The sequence below is a fragment of the Lytechinus variegatus genome, chromosome 9 (assembly GCF_018143015.1).
Source record: "Lytechinus variegatus isolate NC3 chromosome 9, Lvar_3.0, whole genome shotgun sequence".
Lineage (NCBI taxonomy): Eukaryota > Metazoa > Echinodermata > Echinoidea > Temnopleuroida > Toxopneustidae > Lytechinus > Lytechinus variegatus.
In genome coordinates this window covers 27,665,342-27,685,242 of record NC_054748.1, presented here as the reverse complement: position 1 = coordinate 27,685,242, position 19,901 = coordinate 27,665,342, and the positions used below count along the sequence as shown (strand labels likewise).

The 19,901-nt window shown below is 36.5% G+C and overlaps 1 protein-coding gene across 1 annotated transcript; it reads right to left on the bottom strand.

Moving 5' to 3' along the window:
- Positions 1–1,822: 1,822 nt before the first annotated feature.
- LOC121421619 (secretion-regulating guanine nucleotide exchange factor-like) lies at positions 1,823–19,897 on the bottom strand. The gene is made up of 10 exons (XM_041616380.1): positions 19,792–19,897; positions 17,337–17,466; positions 15,190–15,339; positions 12,097–12,185; positions 10,515–10,686; positions 9,868–9,945; positions 9,383–9,547; positions 7,910–8,085; positions 3,976–4,012; positions 1,823–3,525 (listed from the first exon to the last, which is right to left on the bottom strand). The coding sequence occupies exons 1-10, from the start codon at positions 19,822–19,824 to the stop codon at positions 3,365–3,367; spliced, it is 1,191 nt and encodes a 396-aa protein (XP_041472314.1). The 5' UTR covers positions 19,825–19,897; the 3' UTR covers positions 1,823–3,364.
- Between the last annotated feature and the right edge of the window lie 4 nt (positions 19,898–19,901).

Here is a 19,901-nt window from a genome sequence, read left to right as displayed (position 1 = left end):
TATGCTTATTCCACATTTCACAATTTGAATATCATTTACTATTAAAAAGTTATCGGAAGAAAAACTGAAAATCTAATAACTTTGAATACCTAACTATAATTCTACTTTGCAATTTTCGTTTTATTTTTGCACTATATTAATCAGTATCTATCAATTTCAGAATCGTTTTTCATTCACCATTTCTTTGTGATGTTATTCAAATACAATGTAGTGTTCTTTGACAAACGATGTGAATGGTCCAAGGTACATCTCATAATGCGTAAATGTTTTTTTATTGCACAGACATATATTACAGCATTCAATTTCTGCACAAGAGACAAACCTCCTATGACTACTGTTTCATATTGGCTATCTTTGTAAAAAAAAATGGGTCTTAATTTGTGAGAGAAAATAGTCCACCATTTTTTTTATGACAAAAATTGATCTTGGTTTTTTATGATTATGTTGTGGAGCATTGTGGCCCAGTGGATTAGTCTTCGGACTTTGAAACAGAGGGTCGTGGGTTCGAATCCCAGCCATGGCGTAATTTCCTTCAGCAAGAAACTGATCCACAATGTGCTGCACTCAGCCCAGGTGAGGTAAATGGGTACCGGTAGGAAGTAATTCCTTAAAAAGCTGTGTGCGCTATGAACGCCTAGCTTAGCCTGGTAATATAGGAGCGCCTTGAGCAAACAAGGTGGATATGTGCGCAATATAAATACCCAATATTATCATTATGATTATTATTTTTTCATCCCTTTCAGACATCAGTTCAAGAATTTGGAGGAAATGTACTTTAACAAAAATCAGACCTCAGCGTATTCCAGTTGTAATCCTCCCATTCCAGCATACACACAATCGGAAATGCAGGAATGGAAAAGGTGCTGAGTGCAATTCATACTAAAAAGACATACATGTAAAATAGGGTTTTATAAGTTGCCTACAGCCATTGGTCAACAACCTAGTCCAATATGAAACAGTCTACAAGAATTCTATGTACTAACTCATAATATTAGTAATAGCTGGATTTACATAGCGCTTTTTGCCTAAGGATACAAAGAGCTTGCTATTATTACCCCAGCTTTAGCTCGATGTACCATTATCGGCGCTCAGTGCATATAAGGAATTAATCCTGCCGGTTACCCATTCACTTCATCTGGGTCGAGTTCAGCAGTGTGGATAAATTTCTTGCTGAAGGAATAAACACTACGGCTAGTATTCGATCCCATGACCCTGTTTGAAAGGCGAGAGTCAGAACCACTAGACCACAGCGCGCCTACAATTATGTAGCTTGATCGGATAGTTAAAGTTTGTAATTGAAGAGCAATGATATACGCATTATTTTTTATCGCAATAAAAACATAAAATGATACATCTGATTAAAAAAACTGTCTTCCGCCGCTCTACATTTAAACACTGTGAGATAAACAAAGTAGGAGTAATTGTTAGCCTTTAAGGCCAATGAGACTGAAAGGATATGAACAAATATCAAAACCTTGGCAGTTTTATTTCCATTTAAAGTACTTCTCGTGAAAAAAAAGAGTATTTCATAATATAAGAAAAGGAAAATTTATGTATCTGATAATTCAGTGCAGTAGTCTCTTTCAATGAAATCGATTTTGAAAAAAAGGTCTTCTCCTTGAGTTCCAAATAGCAGACACAACTTCTGCCAATTTTTTTTTTTACTGGTAACGCAAGATGTCGAAGAGGAATAATGCTTACACTTTTTTAAAAATCATTCAAGTAAAAGGTAAATTCAAATTACAAAGATTTTTAAAATCTCAATTAAGCAATACAATGTGAAAATGCCATGTTGATTTTTTTTCATAAAAATATATTTTTGTTTGGTTCTATCACTTGTCCTAGCAAACAGTATATATCTCTTGAAATAGACTCTGTTATTTTACAAAGTATTATACATATATGTCCCCAACTTGAGGGTTATTTTACAATAAAAACATATATCTATTTTTCCTGCCAATCATAAAAAAACTATTACAATTTGTAGTCCACGCCCTGTTTCACAAAACATAATAATCAGAAATATTTGATATCTGTGATGAATTTGTTCTCAGCCAATCACATGGTCCCATTTCAGTAGCTTTTGACAGTGGCTTAAAACTTACCACTATTTTTTTATAGAAATGAGTAGACAAGAGGCACCCCTTATGGACACCAAGGATTATACAAGTCGAATTTGTACAGTGTGTATTTTTTTTCAGCTCTAAAACCTTTACGTCTTCCTTTTTGCCATGTTTTCTAGTGCAGACCAGGGTTCGGTAAAACAACAGTTAGCGATTAATCACGCGCTTGATTTTCATGATTGATTGTAGTCAATGTAATCGATCGTTAGAAATCTACTAAGATGGTTGCTAAGCTTTGTGTAACGGCCCCAGAAGAATACACTTCAGAATTATTTATTGCCTGATCAGTTGTCAGTACCAACAACTTTCCTTGATTTGGATTGGCTGAGGAGCAGAGACAGGTTTCATGGGAAGACTTGTTGGACGTTTCCTCGGGACGAGTGCCGTTTATTTTTGACAGTTACTATATAGTATCGGTACTTCTTAGCCATTCAAATTTAAGGAAAGTTGTCAGATCAGACAACTGACAAAGATAACAAATGACAAAGGTTCATGAAATGCTCCCCGAATGTCTGACTGTTGCTATGGTAACTGATGAAAGATCAGACAAGTCGTTTCATTAAAATGCTCCCCAGATTGGGAAATATCAAATGAATATGACATTAAAAAGATTAAAGACATGAACACGATTGGCCTAGTAAAGTTATGTGAGATTGGAGCTGGTTAGTCTGCCTCAAAGACCCCATTCTTTATCCCTAACAAATACTTTCCAATCAGTGAACCAACCTATACCCATGTACTTTCTCCCACATTATGAGTCCATTGATATTGAAACATCTTTGTTAAAACATCAATGTTTCAAACACTTTCTATCTCAATAGCTGTGTCTCCTTAGGATTGAATAAGTTTGAGATAGAGGAGTGCCAGGGTATATCCCTCACATGGGATTTGGGTTAAGTAAAAGGGGTGAGAAGACGCATCCCTGACAACCTCCATACATTAAGGTAAGATTGAGGAAGAGGTAGCCCTTTACACAAGAGTGGACCTGAATAAAATGGGAGCAAGGATGCACCCCTGACAAACCCCAATCATTCGCTCAACAGTACAATTACTATGGACACCTGTTCATTGCACCCACAAAGCTTGTATGGAGACCCTGATATTGTCAAGCAATTCACCTCCTCAGCGATACAAAGAGGGTTAAAAATGACAAGTCTGGGGAATAAGACTAGACGCTTAACTAATAACTGACGTCACATGGGTACCAATAAAAGTCAGCAGAAAAGAAAAAAACCTGAGCATCATTGACAGAAGGCATAGCAGTGTCCGGCACCGACTCCTACTTTAGATGCCACGTGACCATCCAAGCCTTGGACTTGTTTAGGGAGGAGGACATTGGTCTTGGTTCCATCGGCACACATTCCATGCTCGTTCCAGCCCCATGCTAGAAGCTTGTTATCCTCTGGAAATAATAATAATAATAATATGCAACACATCCACTTTCCAAACAGTGAAGACACAAAGTATGAGAAGAGTGAAAAATATAAGGGATACAGTGGAAAATTCAAAAACTGATAACAAATCCCCCTAGCAGGATGTCAAAGACACAATCTATGAAAGAGAAAAGGGAAAATTATCAAGGATGGAATTGAAAATTTAAAAACTTCCACATTTGCTTCAAATATTCAATTTATCATTTAACTCTTGATACATTATCTGTGCATGAATTTGAGTTATGTATCTTATAGAACATTTCAACAAAAAATGCCATTTCCAAGAGATCAAAGCATAATATCTGGGTTATCTTTGCAATCTAACTCATGATATACATTACCCATGCATTAATTTGAGTTATGTACCTAACAGACCATTTCAACAATAACAATAATCAACAATGATCATTTCTACTTACTTGTTATTGCTAAACTGTGCTCAGCTCCACAAGCAATCTAAATGAAAACCGAAAATATCATCAACACAGATACATGTATTCATAAAATGATATAAAGCCACTTATCTATAAAGGTTTGCTGTCCTTTATCTGTACATTAAATACAAACTTGAAAATGAATTCCACAAGAATACAACACAAAAAAATACAACAAAATAAACACCAAATGTAGATATAAGCTGCTGGCTAGCCTAATGGGAAGCCGGACCCAGGCCTGGTTCTCATGTTATGCAATGTTGCACATGATCTTTAAAGGGGGAAGGAACTAGCTAACGTTGTGTGTTGTCTCCCACGGACTGTGTCCTATAAATGGCCATCTTAAAATTTACCTCTAATTATTAGTAACATAGAGGATAAATTATCAAAAACTTGAATTTGTGCATAGAAACAAATATGTTCATTGGAAAGGGACATGCTATGCTACTTGGTAACATAATTATTGCGTTATGACTTGGTAATAGTGGTAGCTATTTTTTTACCCGATTGCTAAGAAAGTATGAATGCTTGTAGGCAAGCAACCTGAGGACCGACGGCTTAAGGTCCTCTCCGAGGGACCTGCAAATGAGGACTAATGCCATACCAAAAGGCACTAGCGCACCAAGTGGAAATCAAACCTGGGTTACCAAAATACGAATACCCCACTCTACCGACTGAGCTTTTACCCCCCCCCCCTGAATGTATTGAGTATTGAATTTGTGTGTTATCATTTAAGTGGGCCTATATTAAAAGACTACACTGCTGAGAATGCTGCCTTGTGGGTAATGAGCCTGACCAGATATGAGTAGTTCAGCCTTCTGATGGGGCTATTTAGGCTGATGGTTGTTATAACCCTTTAATAATAATAGTATAGGTACATTTACCCAGGGAACCCACTTCAGTTCTGAAAACTGTTCTCCCAGCGGGACCTACTATTGATATCACCCCAGCTTTAGACATGATATACTACAGAGATGCCAACCTCTTGACACAAAAAATCAGACTGAATATCCTCAAAAATCATATTTTTTAGTGAAAAATCAGATTTTCACGAAAACTCAATATGACCAGAGCAAGCCTTGAATTAAGCACCTGCAGGCCGGGGGGCAATTTTTAAAAAAAAATTGCCCCCGGCTCGCGAGCTTTTTACAGGAACCGGGGGCAATTTTTTTTGGAACCAGGGGCAATTAAAAAAAAAAAGAATATAACTGTGAACCACACTCCAAATTTGTTCATAGTAAGCGCAGCTCCTGCAATTTTTCAATTAGTACAGAAATAGCATGCTAAGTAATAGGCTTATTCAAACAACTAAGAAATCACATTTAAATGTTTAAGTGTGTTTTGACACCCTCACTCCACATCCCCTTTACATGGGCTTATTTACTTTTCATCTTTAATGAACCACAAACAATTACCCCCCCCAAAAAAAAAAATGAAATAAAAATAATCTAAATAAATGAATAAAATAAAAATATAAAAAAGAGAGAATTCAGTCTTTTCAGATCAAATAATAAATTTACCAAAAAAAAATTTAAGGTTTTTTTTTCATGGTTAGAATGTGGGTGAGTGTTTGTGTATGATTGTGACTGTGAGGTGAACTTAGATTGCATATAAATTATGTTAAAAGAAATGAAGAAATTAAATCAATATCTAACTCAGTCTATTCAAATTCCAGCACATAGCCACAGGCCACATGTAAATTTTTAAATGTACATGTATTGTAGGATCATGTACCTTAAGTATTTCACAAGTTATTTGAAAATGCAGATCTTCACAGAAAATGCCTTTCATTCTGGGAGAGTCTAAATTCTGTAACAAGTGGAATGCCTCTGGCCGTCTCACTCCTGCATCACGCAGTTCAATATAGCAGCAGTGCTGACTTTGAATACTACTCTAACTCGCACAAGATGTTCAGTGATACATGGTTACTCTTATGTCCACTTTTTATGAACTAGACCAATAAACTTACAGAGATATGATGGTTATTCAACAAAAAAACCCAACATGGCCAAAGTTCATTGACCTTACATGACCTTTGACCTTGATCATGTGACCTGAAACTCGAACAGGATGTTCAGTGATACTTGATTACTCTTATGTACAAGTTTCATGAATCAGATCCATAAACTTTCAAAGTTATGATGGTAATTCAACAGATACACCCAATCCGGCCAAAGTTCATTGACCTTTGACCTTGGTCATGTGACCTGAAACGCGCACAGGGTGTTCAGTGATACTTGATTACTCTAATGTCCAAGTTTAATGAACTAGACCAATAAACTTTCAAAGTTATGATTGTAATTCAACAGATACCCCCGATTCAGCCAAAGTTCATTGACCCTAAATGACCTTTGACCTTACTCATGAGACCTGAAACTTGCACAAAATGTTCAGTGATGCTTGATTACTATTATGTCCAAGTTTCATGAATCAGATCCATAATCTTTCAAAGTTATGATGGGAATTCAACAGATATCCCCAATTCGGCCAAAGTTCATTGACCCTAAATGACCTTTGACCTTGGTCATGTGACGTGAAACTCATGCAGGATGTTCAGTGATACTTGATTAACCTTATGGCCAAGTTTTATTAACTAGGTCCATATACTTTCTAAGTTATGACGTCATTTCAAAAACTTAACCTCAGGTTAAGATTGATGTTGACGCCGCCGTTGACTTGCACAAAATGTTCAGTGATGCTTGATTACTATTATGTCCAAGTTTCATGAATCAGATCCATAATTTTCAAAGTTATGATGGGAATTCAACAGATATCCCCAATTCGGCCAAAGTTCATTGACCCTAAATGACCTTTGACCTTGGTCATGTGACGTGAAACTCATGCAGGATGTTCAGTGATACTTGATTAACCTTATGGCCAAGTTTTATTAACTAGGTCCATATACTTTCTAAGTTATGACGTCATTTCAAAAACTTAACCTCAGGTTAAGATTTGATGTTGACGCCGCCGTCGCCGTCGGAAAAGCGGCGCCTATAGTCTCACTCTGCTTCGCAGGTGAGACAAAAATGTATTCATTAATAACTTAAATATTCATCACAATGAAGAAATCATGAAGTTTTTTTACAGTTTTCAAAAATTAACATGAAATCTAAACTCTATCTGAAACAGAAAATCACCATCACTTAGGCCATTACTGATAGAATTCTCACCCAGAGCTCTGGCAGAGAATATGAGCTCAAACTGGCTAGCTAACAGCATCCAAGTACCACACTCACGTGCACGGCGTCCTCCTATTTTTTTTTTTAGATGGAGCCTTGTCTGATGATTTATTGTCTGATATTTACCCCTCACCAAGAAAGAAATTAAAAAGCTATAATTCACAACTATTGATTTTGGATTAATAAGGCTCCGTTTTGACAAGCAAAGTCGGCGACTGTGAGGATACAAGACTCGCATATCCTGTGTTGTGAACGGGGATTTATCTCCTGTGCAATTCAAACTACTATATCACAGAATTGTGATATCCTGATTGGAAATGTGTGCATTAGAAATTGCACGTGATGAAGTAGGGAAAAACTGTTACCGCTATTGGAAGCACGCGCGTACATGTATTACAGGAAAAAAAAGACGGACGTAGCTCACTTTTTATGGTACTGAAAAAAAGACGCACTTGGCAATTTGAAACTGTGCTTATCGTAAATTTAAAGTTACTTGATTGGCTTTTCAGATATTTAAATTACATGTATGATATGGATTCACTGCTAGCTCACTCACGGGCGGGCGCATACATACACAACACACATATATGGGACAAAAACAGGACTATGACAGAAAGTCGGGAAATCGTATTTTTGATGGCCAAAATCGTACTGTCGTATTTTACTTGTTTTATCGTACTAAATACGATAAAATCGTACTGGTTGGCATCTCTGATACCACTATTTTTTCTCAACCTCACCTGTTTAGCATTGTTTAGAATGCTTATTTCAGTAGGTATATGACAGCAATCTGGAGTTGTGTTTGTAGGCGTGGCATTGCTCTCCGACTCTGTGTTTCCGTTGGCTAAAACCTTGGCAGCAGGTCTCCCAAGCTGCCCGTAGTCGTTCCGACCCCACGTGTAGACCGACTCATCCTCTGCAAGCATGAAATAGCATTATCACATAATCAAGGCTTGAAAACCCTTGTGTCCAAGGTTCAAAGAATAGGGAATTGCACTTTCAAAATTGTTGAAATTTCAAAGGAATTAATGACAGGTTAAGATTTTAATGTTGGCGGTGCCAAAAATGGCCCTTTTGTAATGGTGGGCCGCAAATGTCTTCCTTCTGCTTTTCAGGCAAGATAAAAAGGAATATACACATCTAATATAAGGCAGCTGGTTTCAAAATGATCAAACACTAGTAAAAACTAGTACTACTACTGCTGCTGCTGTTATAGCTCCCCATAACATTAATTATGATAATAGTCATATTTGTATAAAGCAACTTCTTGGAAATTTATTTTGGTAAAAACAACCCTTGATGCAGGACTCCACTGCATGTCATGGTTCTATTTTCATTCCCTGGGGAGCATTATCAGTGCATCCTCGCCCTTAGGAATCGCCTGTTGTAGCCATCATCTAAGTTCATCCACCGTCAATGATATTTATCCTAAACCCATAAACAGTACAAAGTGCACACACTACACTCCCAGTGGAGTATTGCCATTGCATCCTCTCCCTTCAAAGAGTCTTTCAAATAGAACACTCTCCACTCCCTGGAGAGTTTTCGGGCAGTTACACCCCTTCCCGTTCAGACTCGTCTGTTATAAATAGCATAATCGACAGTTCTTGTATAGCGCATAACACATTATAAATAACGTCTCTATGCGCTTCCAAAGGACTTGGATATTATTACCCTGGCTTTAGCCTCGCAGCCTTTTACAGCGCGCTGGCATTTCAAGGAATAAATTCCTGCCAGGTACCCATTTACCTCACCTGGGTTGAGTGCAGCACAATGTGGATAAATTTCTTGCTGAAGGAAACTACGCCATGGCTGGGATTTGAACCCAGCTAGCATGTGTGTAACGCTTCTGAGGATGCTTTGTCCTGAAAATGTCAGTTTTAAAGAGTACATCTTCTACTCCCTGGGGAGTTCCCAGGCAGTACATTTCTCTCCCTTCTAACTCACCTGTCATAGCTATCATGTGTGTCCAGTCGATATGGATGCTTTTCATCCTAAAAATGTCTAGAGTAGTATAAGTAGTACACTCTCCACCCAAGGTGAATGTTCAGGCGGTACACCCTCCTGCATTTGGGCTCACCTGTTACTGCGACCATATATGTGAAGCCATTGTGGAGGATTTATATCCTTAGAAGGTCAGAGTATTACCAACATTACACTCTCCACTCCCTGGGGAGTTTTCGGGCAGTACAGCCCCCTGCATTCAGACTCACCTGTTACAGCCATCATGTGTGTCCAACCACTGTGGATGCTTTTTATCCTAAAGCCATCAAAGAGAGTTGGGTCTAATCTCTGGGGCGTCTGCTTGGGGTTGGGTGACTTTGGTTGTGCGAGTTGGCTCCACTTGTTACAGCCCCATACATAAACCACACCCATATCTAAAGGAAAACAAGTAAAGTACATGTATTGTGAAAGCTACTATTTCCTTACAACTTTTTCACCCATGTAGAAAGAGAAAAACGTAAAAGAGTGAATGCCCCTATTTTCACATACAGCTTCAAACTATTATATCCATGTCCCTATAATTTTTCAATTCCAAAATTTGATAGATTATAATTTCATCAGCAAGAAAATGACATCGCATGTCACCCTTTACACATCTTATCATCAGTGCGAAAAGGTAAAATGGACCAAAATCTGAAAGGTTTGGTCAGAAAAAGCCCAGTTACCACATGATAAGTGTTCAGTCCCTTATTACCTGATAAAGCTGCACTGTGATATGCTCCTGCTGCAACCTGAACAAACTTGACATCTACCTCGTCCTCTTTTACCGGAACTAAGAATAGATAGAAAAATAAATAAATTGCCAGGGTGAACTGAGGTCAATATTCTTCCTAATAACACATAAAATTCTGTCAATCTCAATTGGATCGTATTATATTAGGTTGAATCGGATTAGAATTAGGTTTGGACTAAACTGGATTGAATATAGGAGTAGGATGGTCTGAATCAGATAAGATTCAGTTGGATTAGAGTACATTTGTTTGGAGTGGATTGGAAATGGATAAGATTGGAGGGAATCAGATAAAGGTAGAATAGAATGGATGAGTTTAGATTTGATAAGATCAGAATAAAATAGATTGGATTGAAGTAGATTTGATTCACTCAGATTGGATTGGCTTAGCTTGGATTAGGTTCAATTTGATCAGGTTGGATTGGATTGGATTAAGTTGGACTGGATTGGGTCTTATTAGATCAGCTTGAATAATATCACAATAGAATACATTAGATTATATTGGATTAGCTTAGATTGAATTAGATTGGCTTTGATTTCATTTAGGATGAACTGGAATGGATTGGATTGGAAAGGATTATATTTAACTAGACAAGAGACTCCATGCTTACTGTGTACAGGTTTATTCCATTGTTGAGGTACCCTCATCTTACTGTCCGTCCAACCTAGTTGACCCTTCTTGCCCGCACCCCATGTCCAGAGCTGACCGTCTGTTGATACGGCCAGAGTATGCCGTAGACCTCCTGATACTGCAGCAAACCTTGGGCAATCACTGCCCGGAACCTACAGATTATGATGATAATAATGTCTGTATTGTGCACTTTTTGATATGAATATCCGACAGTGGCCTAATGCCCCCCCCCCTAGTCTGCAGATACTGAGCCTAGGTTTTTGCAATTTCACAAAATGCATAATGCAGAGTCTGAAGCAGTAAGACTAGATTCAATATATATGCTTGTTTTTTTTCATTGTAAATTCTTTCTCCTCTCTATGTAATGCTATTTATACCTTTTTTAGGAAAATGTGCTATAGAAATGTTATCATTATCAAGATCATTATTATAGTCTAGATATGTACTGCGGGTGCGGTGACACAACATTTGCTGTGGCGAGTCACTGGCGACAATTGCTCTGGGCTTAATGTCGTCTAAGATATAGGGTAAGGGTTAGGGTTGCAATAGGGCAATTCCATAAAATATGTACATCTGAGCCCATGTATGTGGGACCTTCATGAAATTTTCTGTTTCTGATTTCCATTCTTTTTTTATAGTCTGTAATGTTCTCAAATGATCCTGACTTGGTCAGTTTATGAAGTGAGGTAAAACTTGAGAAAAATGGGGTTGATTATTTTACGGAATTGCCCAATAGGGTTTTACGTTAAGTTTAGGGTAAGATTTCGGATAGGGCATAGTATCAAATCCAGGCTTGAAGTTGGTCATTACATTAGCAATTGTCGCCGGAGCAAACGTCATGGGACCGTGGCTGCATCTACCAAAGAGGGTTCAGAGTCTAGTCTCCAGTCTAGACAGGGATAAATCGGTTAAAATGTCAAATTTGAGTCTGTGCTGGCAGACCGCCCCCCCCCCAACATTCAAGGTAACAAGCCAAAAAGCACATTTTCATCAAACACTCCATTAAAGGTCAAGCCCACCCAAATGTTTTTAATAATAAAAATGATGATAATAATGATAATACTAATAATAATAAATAATAATAACAATTTCATTATTTATAATGCTCTTAAAGATAAATGAAAGTAGTTGCAGTAAACACAGATTTCACGAGAAAGTCAGTAAAACCAGGCTTAATTGTTACTATATCATCGAGAATCTAGATCTGGTACAGTTACATAAACTGAACTTTGTGAAATCTTGAAATCTACACTGAAAACTGTTCACACTGAAGATCACCAACACGGATAAGCACACGTGGGACAGTGTGTTATTATTGCTTTGAATGTCGGCCAGGCTCTTGACCCGAATCCCGTGCTTATTTGCTTATTTCTCAGCAATTACAAAATTTCTTCCAGAATCCTTTGGCACATATTTTTTATTTATACAAACAGACACTTTGTCGTAATTTCATTGGATTCTGTACGTACTCATTTTGAAATCGTTACAACTGGCATTTATCTTTAATAAAGACATACACGGTAGGTGTCTAAACCATTTCTCAAAACTGTGAACTTTTTTACCTCTATTTTTCTGGGTTTTGTGACGATACTCTCCTTGAGCGTAAGTTGACCATGTGTATTTGAACCCCAACAAAGCAGCTCATCATTCTCTAAAAAGAAGCAAATAAATTTGGGGAAAATAGGTGATTAATTACCCAATTTTATAAAAACTATGCTAACTTTGCCATTGTTTATTACAATGGAAACATGGCCCAGCAGCCAATCAAAATCAAGGTTTCCATAAAATTACAATAATAGCACAGTAACCATAATACTAAGTCTTGATGAAACAGGTCTAAAGAAAGCAATAAACACCATCATTCATCAAAAGTGATAAAAGGCTTTTAGACGATACACTAAGCCCTACATTTTTCAAAAGATCTCTTCTCTGTGCTTGGCATCCATTGTTCTGTCAAATATTACATCAAATTTTCACTTTCAGTGCATGCTATCTACATCAACCTAAAAAAAAATTGTGACTCGTAAGCAAAGTTAGGCTGCTTGCTATTATAGTGCTTGTGATAACAAACAAGTGACACATTTATTATGATATAATAATCATATTTCCTTTTATAGCGTTTAGCACTAACTTAATCAGAAGTCTCTATGTGCTCTACAGTAATACTACACCTACGTTTTTCAAAAGATCTCTTCCCTGTGCTTGGCATCCATTGTTCTGTTAAATATTTCATTAATTTTTCTATTTTCACCTTCAGTGCATGCTATCTACATCATTCTTAAAAAAGTTAGGCTGCTTGCTATTATAGCACTTATGATAATCATAACAACAAGTGGCATTATGATATATTAATTATACCCACTTTTGTAGCATTTAGCACTAACTTTATATTCAGAAGTTTCTATGTCCTCCAATGCAGCATAATCACACTGGCTTTGGCAGAGCAGCTCTTACGTTTACTTGTTTTCAAGGAATAAATTCCTGCCAGGTCACTGTTTTCTTCACCTGGGTTGAGTGCTGCACAATATGGATAAATTTCTTACTGAACGAAATTAACATCTGGGTTATAAAACTAATATAAAATTTCTAAATCAAAGTTACTATCAACAAATCAGAATGAAGGTTTTGGTAGCTTCCAACTGTTATTATATACAGTGCGTAAAAAAAACCGGGACAGATTTGAAAAGTCTATAAAATTTTTGTTTCTAATTATGATCTCCATATTTTGGTGTCAATACGTGCTCTGAGGTCTTATCCTTCAAATGCAATTAAAACAAATTAGTTTCGTTCATGCTTGAGCGAACACGGAATGTTTTTGTCTGGGGTAAAAAATGAGGCTTGCGCCAAAATGGCATAAAATGATAAATATGATGGTCGCACTTCTTGTTTATCAGCAGACTTCCTCTTAACTTTTTCATTATCTTTGCCATAATTTTCGAATAATGCGGGCAAAATTCATTTCCAAATCTACTTATTTGCTTGAATAGTTCTGTTGTTGTTCCTTTTTAATATGTTCTCTTTTAGCTTGAATATTCCTTCTTTAGGCAAGAACATTTTTTTAAACTAAAGTATGGGAGAGCATGTTTTTTTACATCCTTTCATTGTGTGCTACAAAGGTTATGGTGCCTTTGAACAGTAGCATACTGAGGGGTGGGGCTCGGGCTGCTCCCCCCCCCCAATAAAAAATTATGACCAAAGAAAAAAACGTGGAAAAGAAAATAACAGAAAACATAGAAAGTGAAATATGATATCATTTTCTGAATATTATGTCAAAATTACAAAATTTGATGTTTTAATAAAAAAGTGGAAATTTTTGTTTGCTCGCTTCACAACTTTTCAATACATTTTACCCGATCTGCCATATCTTTCTCCTTCAAAATTGACTCAATACACCATTGCCGTTGGAAGACATGAATCCTTTCCCGTTTGTCCTGTCAAGCACATTATTAAATTTAGTGAAGGATTCAATAACCCCTTGAAAATAGGATTCATGTCAGGTACCATAACATAATTTGTTTCACGTAATAATTATTAAGGGTACCATAACATAATTTGTTTCACATAATAAAAGGATTTGAATAATTACAAATTCTCCCAATTAATAATGCAAATCTTCTTACTTGGGTTGACAAAAAGTCTCTCTTTTCTTGTTTGTGAAGGAAAATTCAAAAGTAAAAGAAGTTTAAATGAAAAACAATATAATTCAGGTAAATAAATAAATTTGTAAATGAAATTTGACAGCACAATTCGAAAATTATGGCAAAGATAATGAAAAGATTAAGAGAAGTGGTCTGCTGATTAACCAAATGTCTAATCAAATTTCTCATTTCTGCCATTTTGGCGCAAGCTTCTTTTTGAACCCCTTACAAAAACGTCCCGTGAACACTCAAGCATGAACAAAATTTATTTTTTTAAATGGCATTTCAAAGATAAAATCTTAGAGCATCTATTAACATCAAAATATAGATATAATAATTTGAAACATTTTTTTAATATAATTTTTAAAACTGTCCCGTTTTTTTATACGCACTGTATAACAAGTTTTATTAAATGGACCCTAGGAGTAGGATTTGAACCCACAACCCCTGATTAAGAGGCAGGAGTCAGAACCCACTACACCATGATGTCTCAAGATTCTCAGAGAAATGCACAAATTGAATAAATACAGTTAAACCTGTTAGTAGTGGCCACCTCTCTATAGCAACCACCTGCCTACAGAGACCACTAAAACTGATTGCCAATTGCCATAAAGGCAGATTGTGGGTATAAGAACTGGGCCCCATCTTACAAAGAGTTGAGATTGATCCGATCAATCACAACTATGGGCGGCCAGCAACGTCAACATATAAAATGCATGTTTGTTCAAAAAAAAATTCTAGATATATGAATTTGTATCCATAAATTCATTGATTTCTTGACAATTTGGCGTGTTCTCCTTTGTTTACAAAAGACATTTTCAAATTTCCTGTAGAAGAAATTATGACACTGATGGATTTCCAGAGAGTTATGATTGTTTGGATCGATCGTAACTCTTTGTAAGACGGGGCCCTGTTCAATAGCTCAGCCACCTGTCTATAAAGGCCATATTTTGTATTTCCCTTGTGGTGGTCAGTATAGGCAGGTTTCACTGTATAAAAAGTGTGAAAAATAATAACCTGTTATAGCCACTGTATGATTCCATCCACACGCAATCTGTTTGAGAGGCCCAAGGTCCGGAACCCGGACCAGTTTGCTGATGTCCGAGGTATGACCAAGACCAAGTTGACCTTTGTTATTACTGCCACATACATGGAGCTCCCCATTTCCTAGGTGTAGCCAAGAAAAAGAATGATTAAGACTTGATTAAAAAACAAATTAAGTTATTCATAAATGATAAATTGAGATAAAATGAGCGAGGACTTCTACCAAACAATCTGTGATTGTGGAAAAGAGCCAATATTCATTAAATTCATCTATTTCTTCATTTGTTCAATTATTTATTCATTTATCTAAATTATTATTTTTTATTTCTCACTTTATTAATTTATTTACAAGATTATTTATTTTTTAAATCATTTATTTATTTATTCATTCATTCATACAGTAATGTTTCAGTTAGACCTGTGGCTCATGAACACAATTAGTTACAAACACATAAAAAATGTAGAAACAATAAGTAAAAATTATCCAAATTAGGTATATTTAATGATAATGATAAATATACATGTCTGTTTACCAAGGGAAGCCACTTCAGTCCTGAAAATTGCTCTCCTAGGGGCCCTGCTATTATTATTACCGGGCAAGTCCAAGAATTCGCGCGCGTTACGTATGGGACATTTCAGAGGCTTTAATGACCTGAAAAATAGTGTTAAATGACTTTGATTAGATTGAATACCCTCATGATGGTAGACATCTAGGAGAAGAATAATCATGCAAAAAATTGTGACATATGACCTTGATCTTGACCTTTTAGAGCGAAAAGATGCGCCGTTACGTATGGGACGCAGAGAAAAGACAATTTTTAATACATTAGTTTCAAATTGAGAATTCTCTGAAAGTATTTCACTTGACAACTTGAAACTTAGTGTGATAGAAGTCTCAATACTATAGTATATTTATGGCAAGTTTCATGTCATAAGCCAAATCCCTCTAATTACAGACTCTAATTAAACAAATTAATGACATGTTACGTATGGGACAGTTACGTATGGGACAATTTGTCCCCATAGAGAACGTACACAATTTTCCCCATAATTCAAAAAATTGAAATAATTTAAAATATGGAAATAACAAAAGAGTTTCTTTCTTTTTAAATGTTCTACTGAGACATATTTGATATCACTGAAGGGGAAATTAGCCATTTCAACCTTTTTATTCCTTGTTTTTCATGGTTTTATGAATTTCTTATGTATTTCTATTGTTTTTATTTTTTCATATTTTTCCATTTTCACATTTTTTGGGCTTCATTTGTATTCATTAATCAGTATTCATAACAAATCAGTGTTTAAAAACTAAAGAAAAGGTAAATAATCAGTTTTTAGAGCACTCTTCAAATTTGTTTTTCTCCATTCACTTTGTACACAAATCTCCCCATTGACATTGTGTGTAAATGTCCCATACGTAACATGTTGTCCCATACGTAACAATTTTTTAATTAACTTTTAATTAAAAAGTAAACTCCATTTTTGAAACTTTTTGTGGTATAACATTTTCATACTTAATAAATTAGAACTTCCCAGAGATGCAACAATACAAGTATTGTATTATGAGAAATAACTTAAAAAAACATCCTCAAAATGTTACGTATGGGACATTCCATCCTTGGACAAGACCTAATTTGCATAATTAATTAGATGACACCACTTTTTTCTGCCAAAAGTAATAAGATGTAAGGGGTCCATGTCCCACCTATGACTGAATCTCAGAAGTTTTGTTTTCATTTTCTATGAATTTTTATAATTGTCCCATACGTAACGCCCATTTTACTGATTATGCAAATTAGGTGCCCCAAATTAGCATAAATATGCATATTATCAAATTTTTCTTTATGAAATTTTAAAATTCCACATTTGGGCTTTCTTACCCCACCAAAGATAACTTCTTAAATTAAAGATTAAATTTTGCCTTCCAGGGTGACCTTTTCTTGGACTTGCCCTACCCCGGCTTTAGCTGAGCTGCCTAGGTGCTCAAGCATTCAAGGAATTTCTTCCTACCGGGTACAAATTCACCTCACCTGGGTTGACTGCAACACAATGTGGATAAATTTCTTGCTCAAGGAAACTACACTATGGCTGGGAAAGTGTTATTGAAGGCCTTCACTTACCTGTTAGAAATAGAGTGTGACCACCTCCGCCCACAATTGTTTTCACATCTTCTGGAAAATTTTTAAGATTTTCAGGTAAAAGGTGATCTCTGTGATGACCCAGCCCTAGCTGCCCATAACTGTTCGCTCCCTAAGTGAAAAGATATACAGTAGGAAACTGGTCAATTAAGCATGAAATTCCATTATTTTAACAAACATTCAATACACAGACAAGAATTTCTAATCATTTTCCATCAAAGATGCTAGGTGAACAATTAGAGACAGTAAATGTACAAAAATAGTTAAGCCCATTTCCGAGATCCGATTTAGTGCTGTGCTTTAACTATGGGAAGCCAATTTTGACATTTCTTACAATACTTGTACCAGCTCATTCTACACTTGAATCAGTTATAACTGCCTGAGGATAAAATAGTTTTCTTAACCATTAAAGCATGTGGAAAGAGCATAATAAAAAGAAAACTTTTGGTCATTTCAGCTTCCCATATAATTTTAGCCCAGATTTAGGTCTTAGAAGTAAGCTAAACTTGACATCAGGGCCCTGTTGTACAAAGAGTTACGATTGATCCAAACAATCGCAACTATGGACGGCCAGCAACGTCAACATCTATTATGCATGTTTGTTCAAAATATTTTCTAGCTGTGATGTATACCGGTATTCATGCATTGTTTTCTTGAAAATTCACTGCGCTTCTCTTTGCATAAAAAGGACATCGTGCAAATTTTTTTCGTAGAAAAATTATGATACTAATGGATTTCCATGGAGTTACCTTTGATCAGAACAATTGAACTCTGTACAACAGGGCCCAGAATTTCATTTTTTCAGAGGGAAACACATCATCAACTGGTACTTTATGTCGATTAGATTTCCAACAATCCAATAAGAATATCTGAATTAGAAAGGCAAGTTAAGATCAATACATCAACAGTAATAGTTTTCAGGTTTCATTTCACAAATAATCACAAGAGTCAAGATAAATTATTTCTCCAAAATATTTTTTGTCACTATTTCACTACTTTAATTCATCATTAATTAGGCTTTAATTTTTTTTTTCAATCTCAATTTTGTTAAGCTTTTACTTTCACTTAAAAACAAAAGACTGATCCATTCAGATTCATTCATCAGCTATCAGTTACATTAAATCACAGTAGGGGGCACGGTCAATATGGAAGACTCTCCAATATATATTGCAAACAATCTCCAATATCGAAGACTTGCTTTGAAAGAGGACGAGACAACAAGACCATAATTTTTTCTTGCTGAGGTCAGAAGCCCATTTGTTTAGTGTGTGGAAGACAACAAAACTCCTCATCAAAACAAAAGTATATGGTAGATTTTTCAAGTAGACGGTGAAAAGGGATAATTTTTCGTGAGGAATCTGTTTATCACATTTTTAATTTTATATCCTTATCTTACTGCATCCTTATGATCAAGTCTCTCAGTCTCAGCCACAGGCATACGGCACTTGTTCACTGCTTCCACCCTGCCTGTGGGAAATCTACAGGTAGGACTATGGTATGCCAATGTTGGACACAGCACACACTTTAAAAAAATCATTTAAATACCACTTTTGTGTAAAAAAATCAAGCATTTGCCCCAAACAAAAAGAGAAAATAAGCCAAACATTGCCACCATTATTTTGCCACACATGGAGATATAACTGAGAACAAGGTTATATCATAACCTTGTTCATTGAATGAGTGGCATACGGTATGTGTACAGTACAGCATTGCCAGTGCAACTGCAAGCTGCATCCGTGGCAGACGGACTACTCTACTGTCACTGACATGACAGCAAGTGCAGTGACATGCCGGTCAAGGTCTGGGGCCAATTGCATGAAAGGGCATGAAGGGTCTTTCCAATTAAGGACCGTCTTTCCTGTCGCCCATCTTTTATGATACGCTAGTATAAGTGGAGGGTTTCTGAAATTTATAATAAAAAATAAGATTCGTTAGCTTGTTCTTAAATCAAATTTTAGGCTTACAATTTCATGATATATTACATCATTTTATATTTATAAACAAATAGGCCTAATGAAATATTTTGTTTATTTTAACGGACAAATAGAATATGTTTGCAGATGATTAAAATACGTTTCACATGGCGCATCATAATAAAAGAAGGTCCTTGCACAGACCCTTTCGTGCAATCGGCCCCTGACGTCTGCCGGTGCGATGGCACTGCGGTCGTGTGCCGGCCCGGCTGCAAGTGCCACGCCACCCGAGTCCCGGGCGCGAAGTGTCGGGCGCCACTGGGCACTGCCTGGCCACTGTCACACAGTCGCACTGCCACCGCACCGTCTGTGCCGATGCCGCAGAACCCGGAGGCATACCGGTAAGTCATCACTTTACTCATCATATTCTAATGCATGCTGCATCAAATCAGGCATCCGATTGATTACCAGAATGAAACATATCGTCCTTGTACTTATTTGCCACATTTCATTTCTAATCTTACCCACGAAAATACTGCTGTGATGGGCGCTGCCATGTTGGATATCCCGTCGGCCCTTGCGCAATCACTGATATGGTAATATTATGCAAATTAGCGTATTGTGGTAATTTACC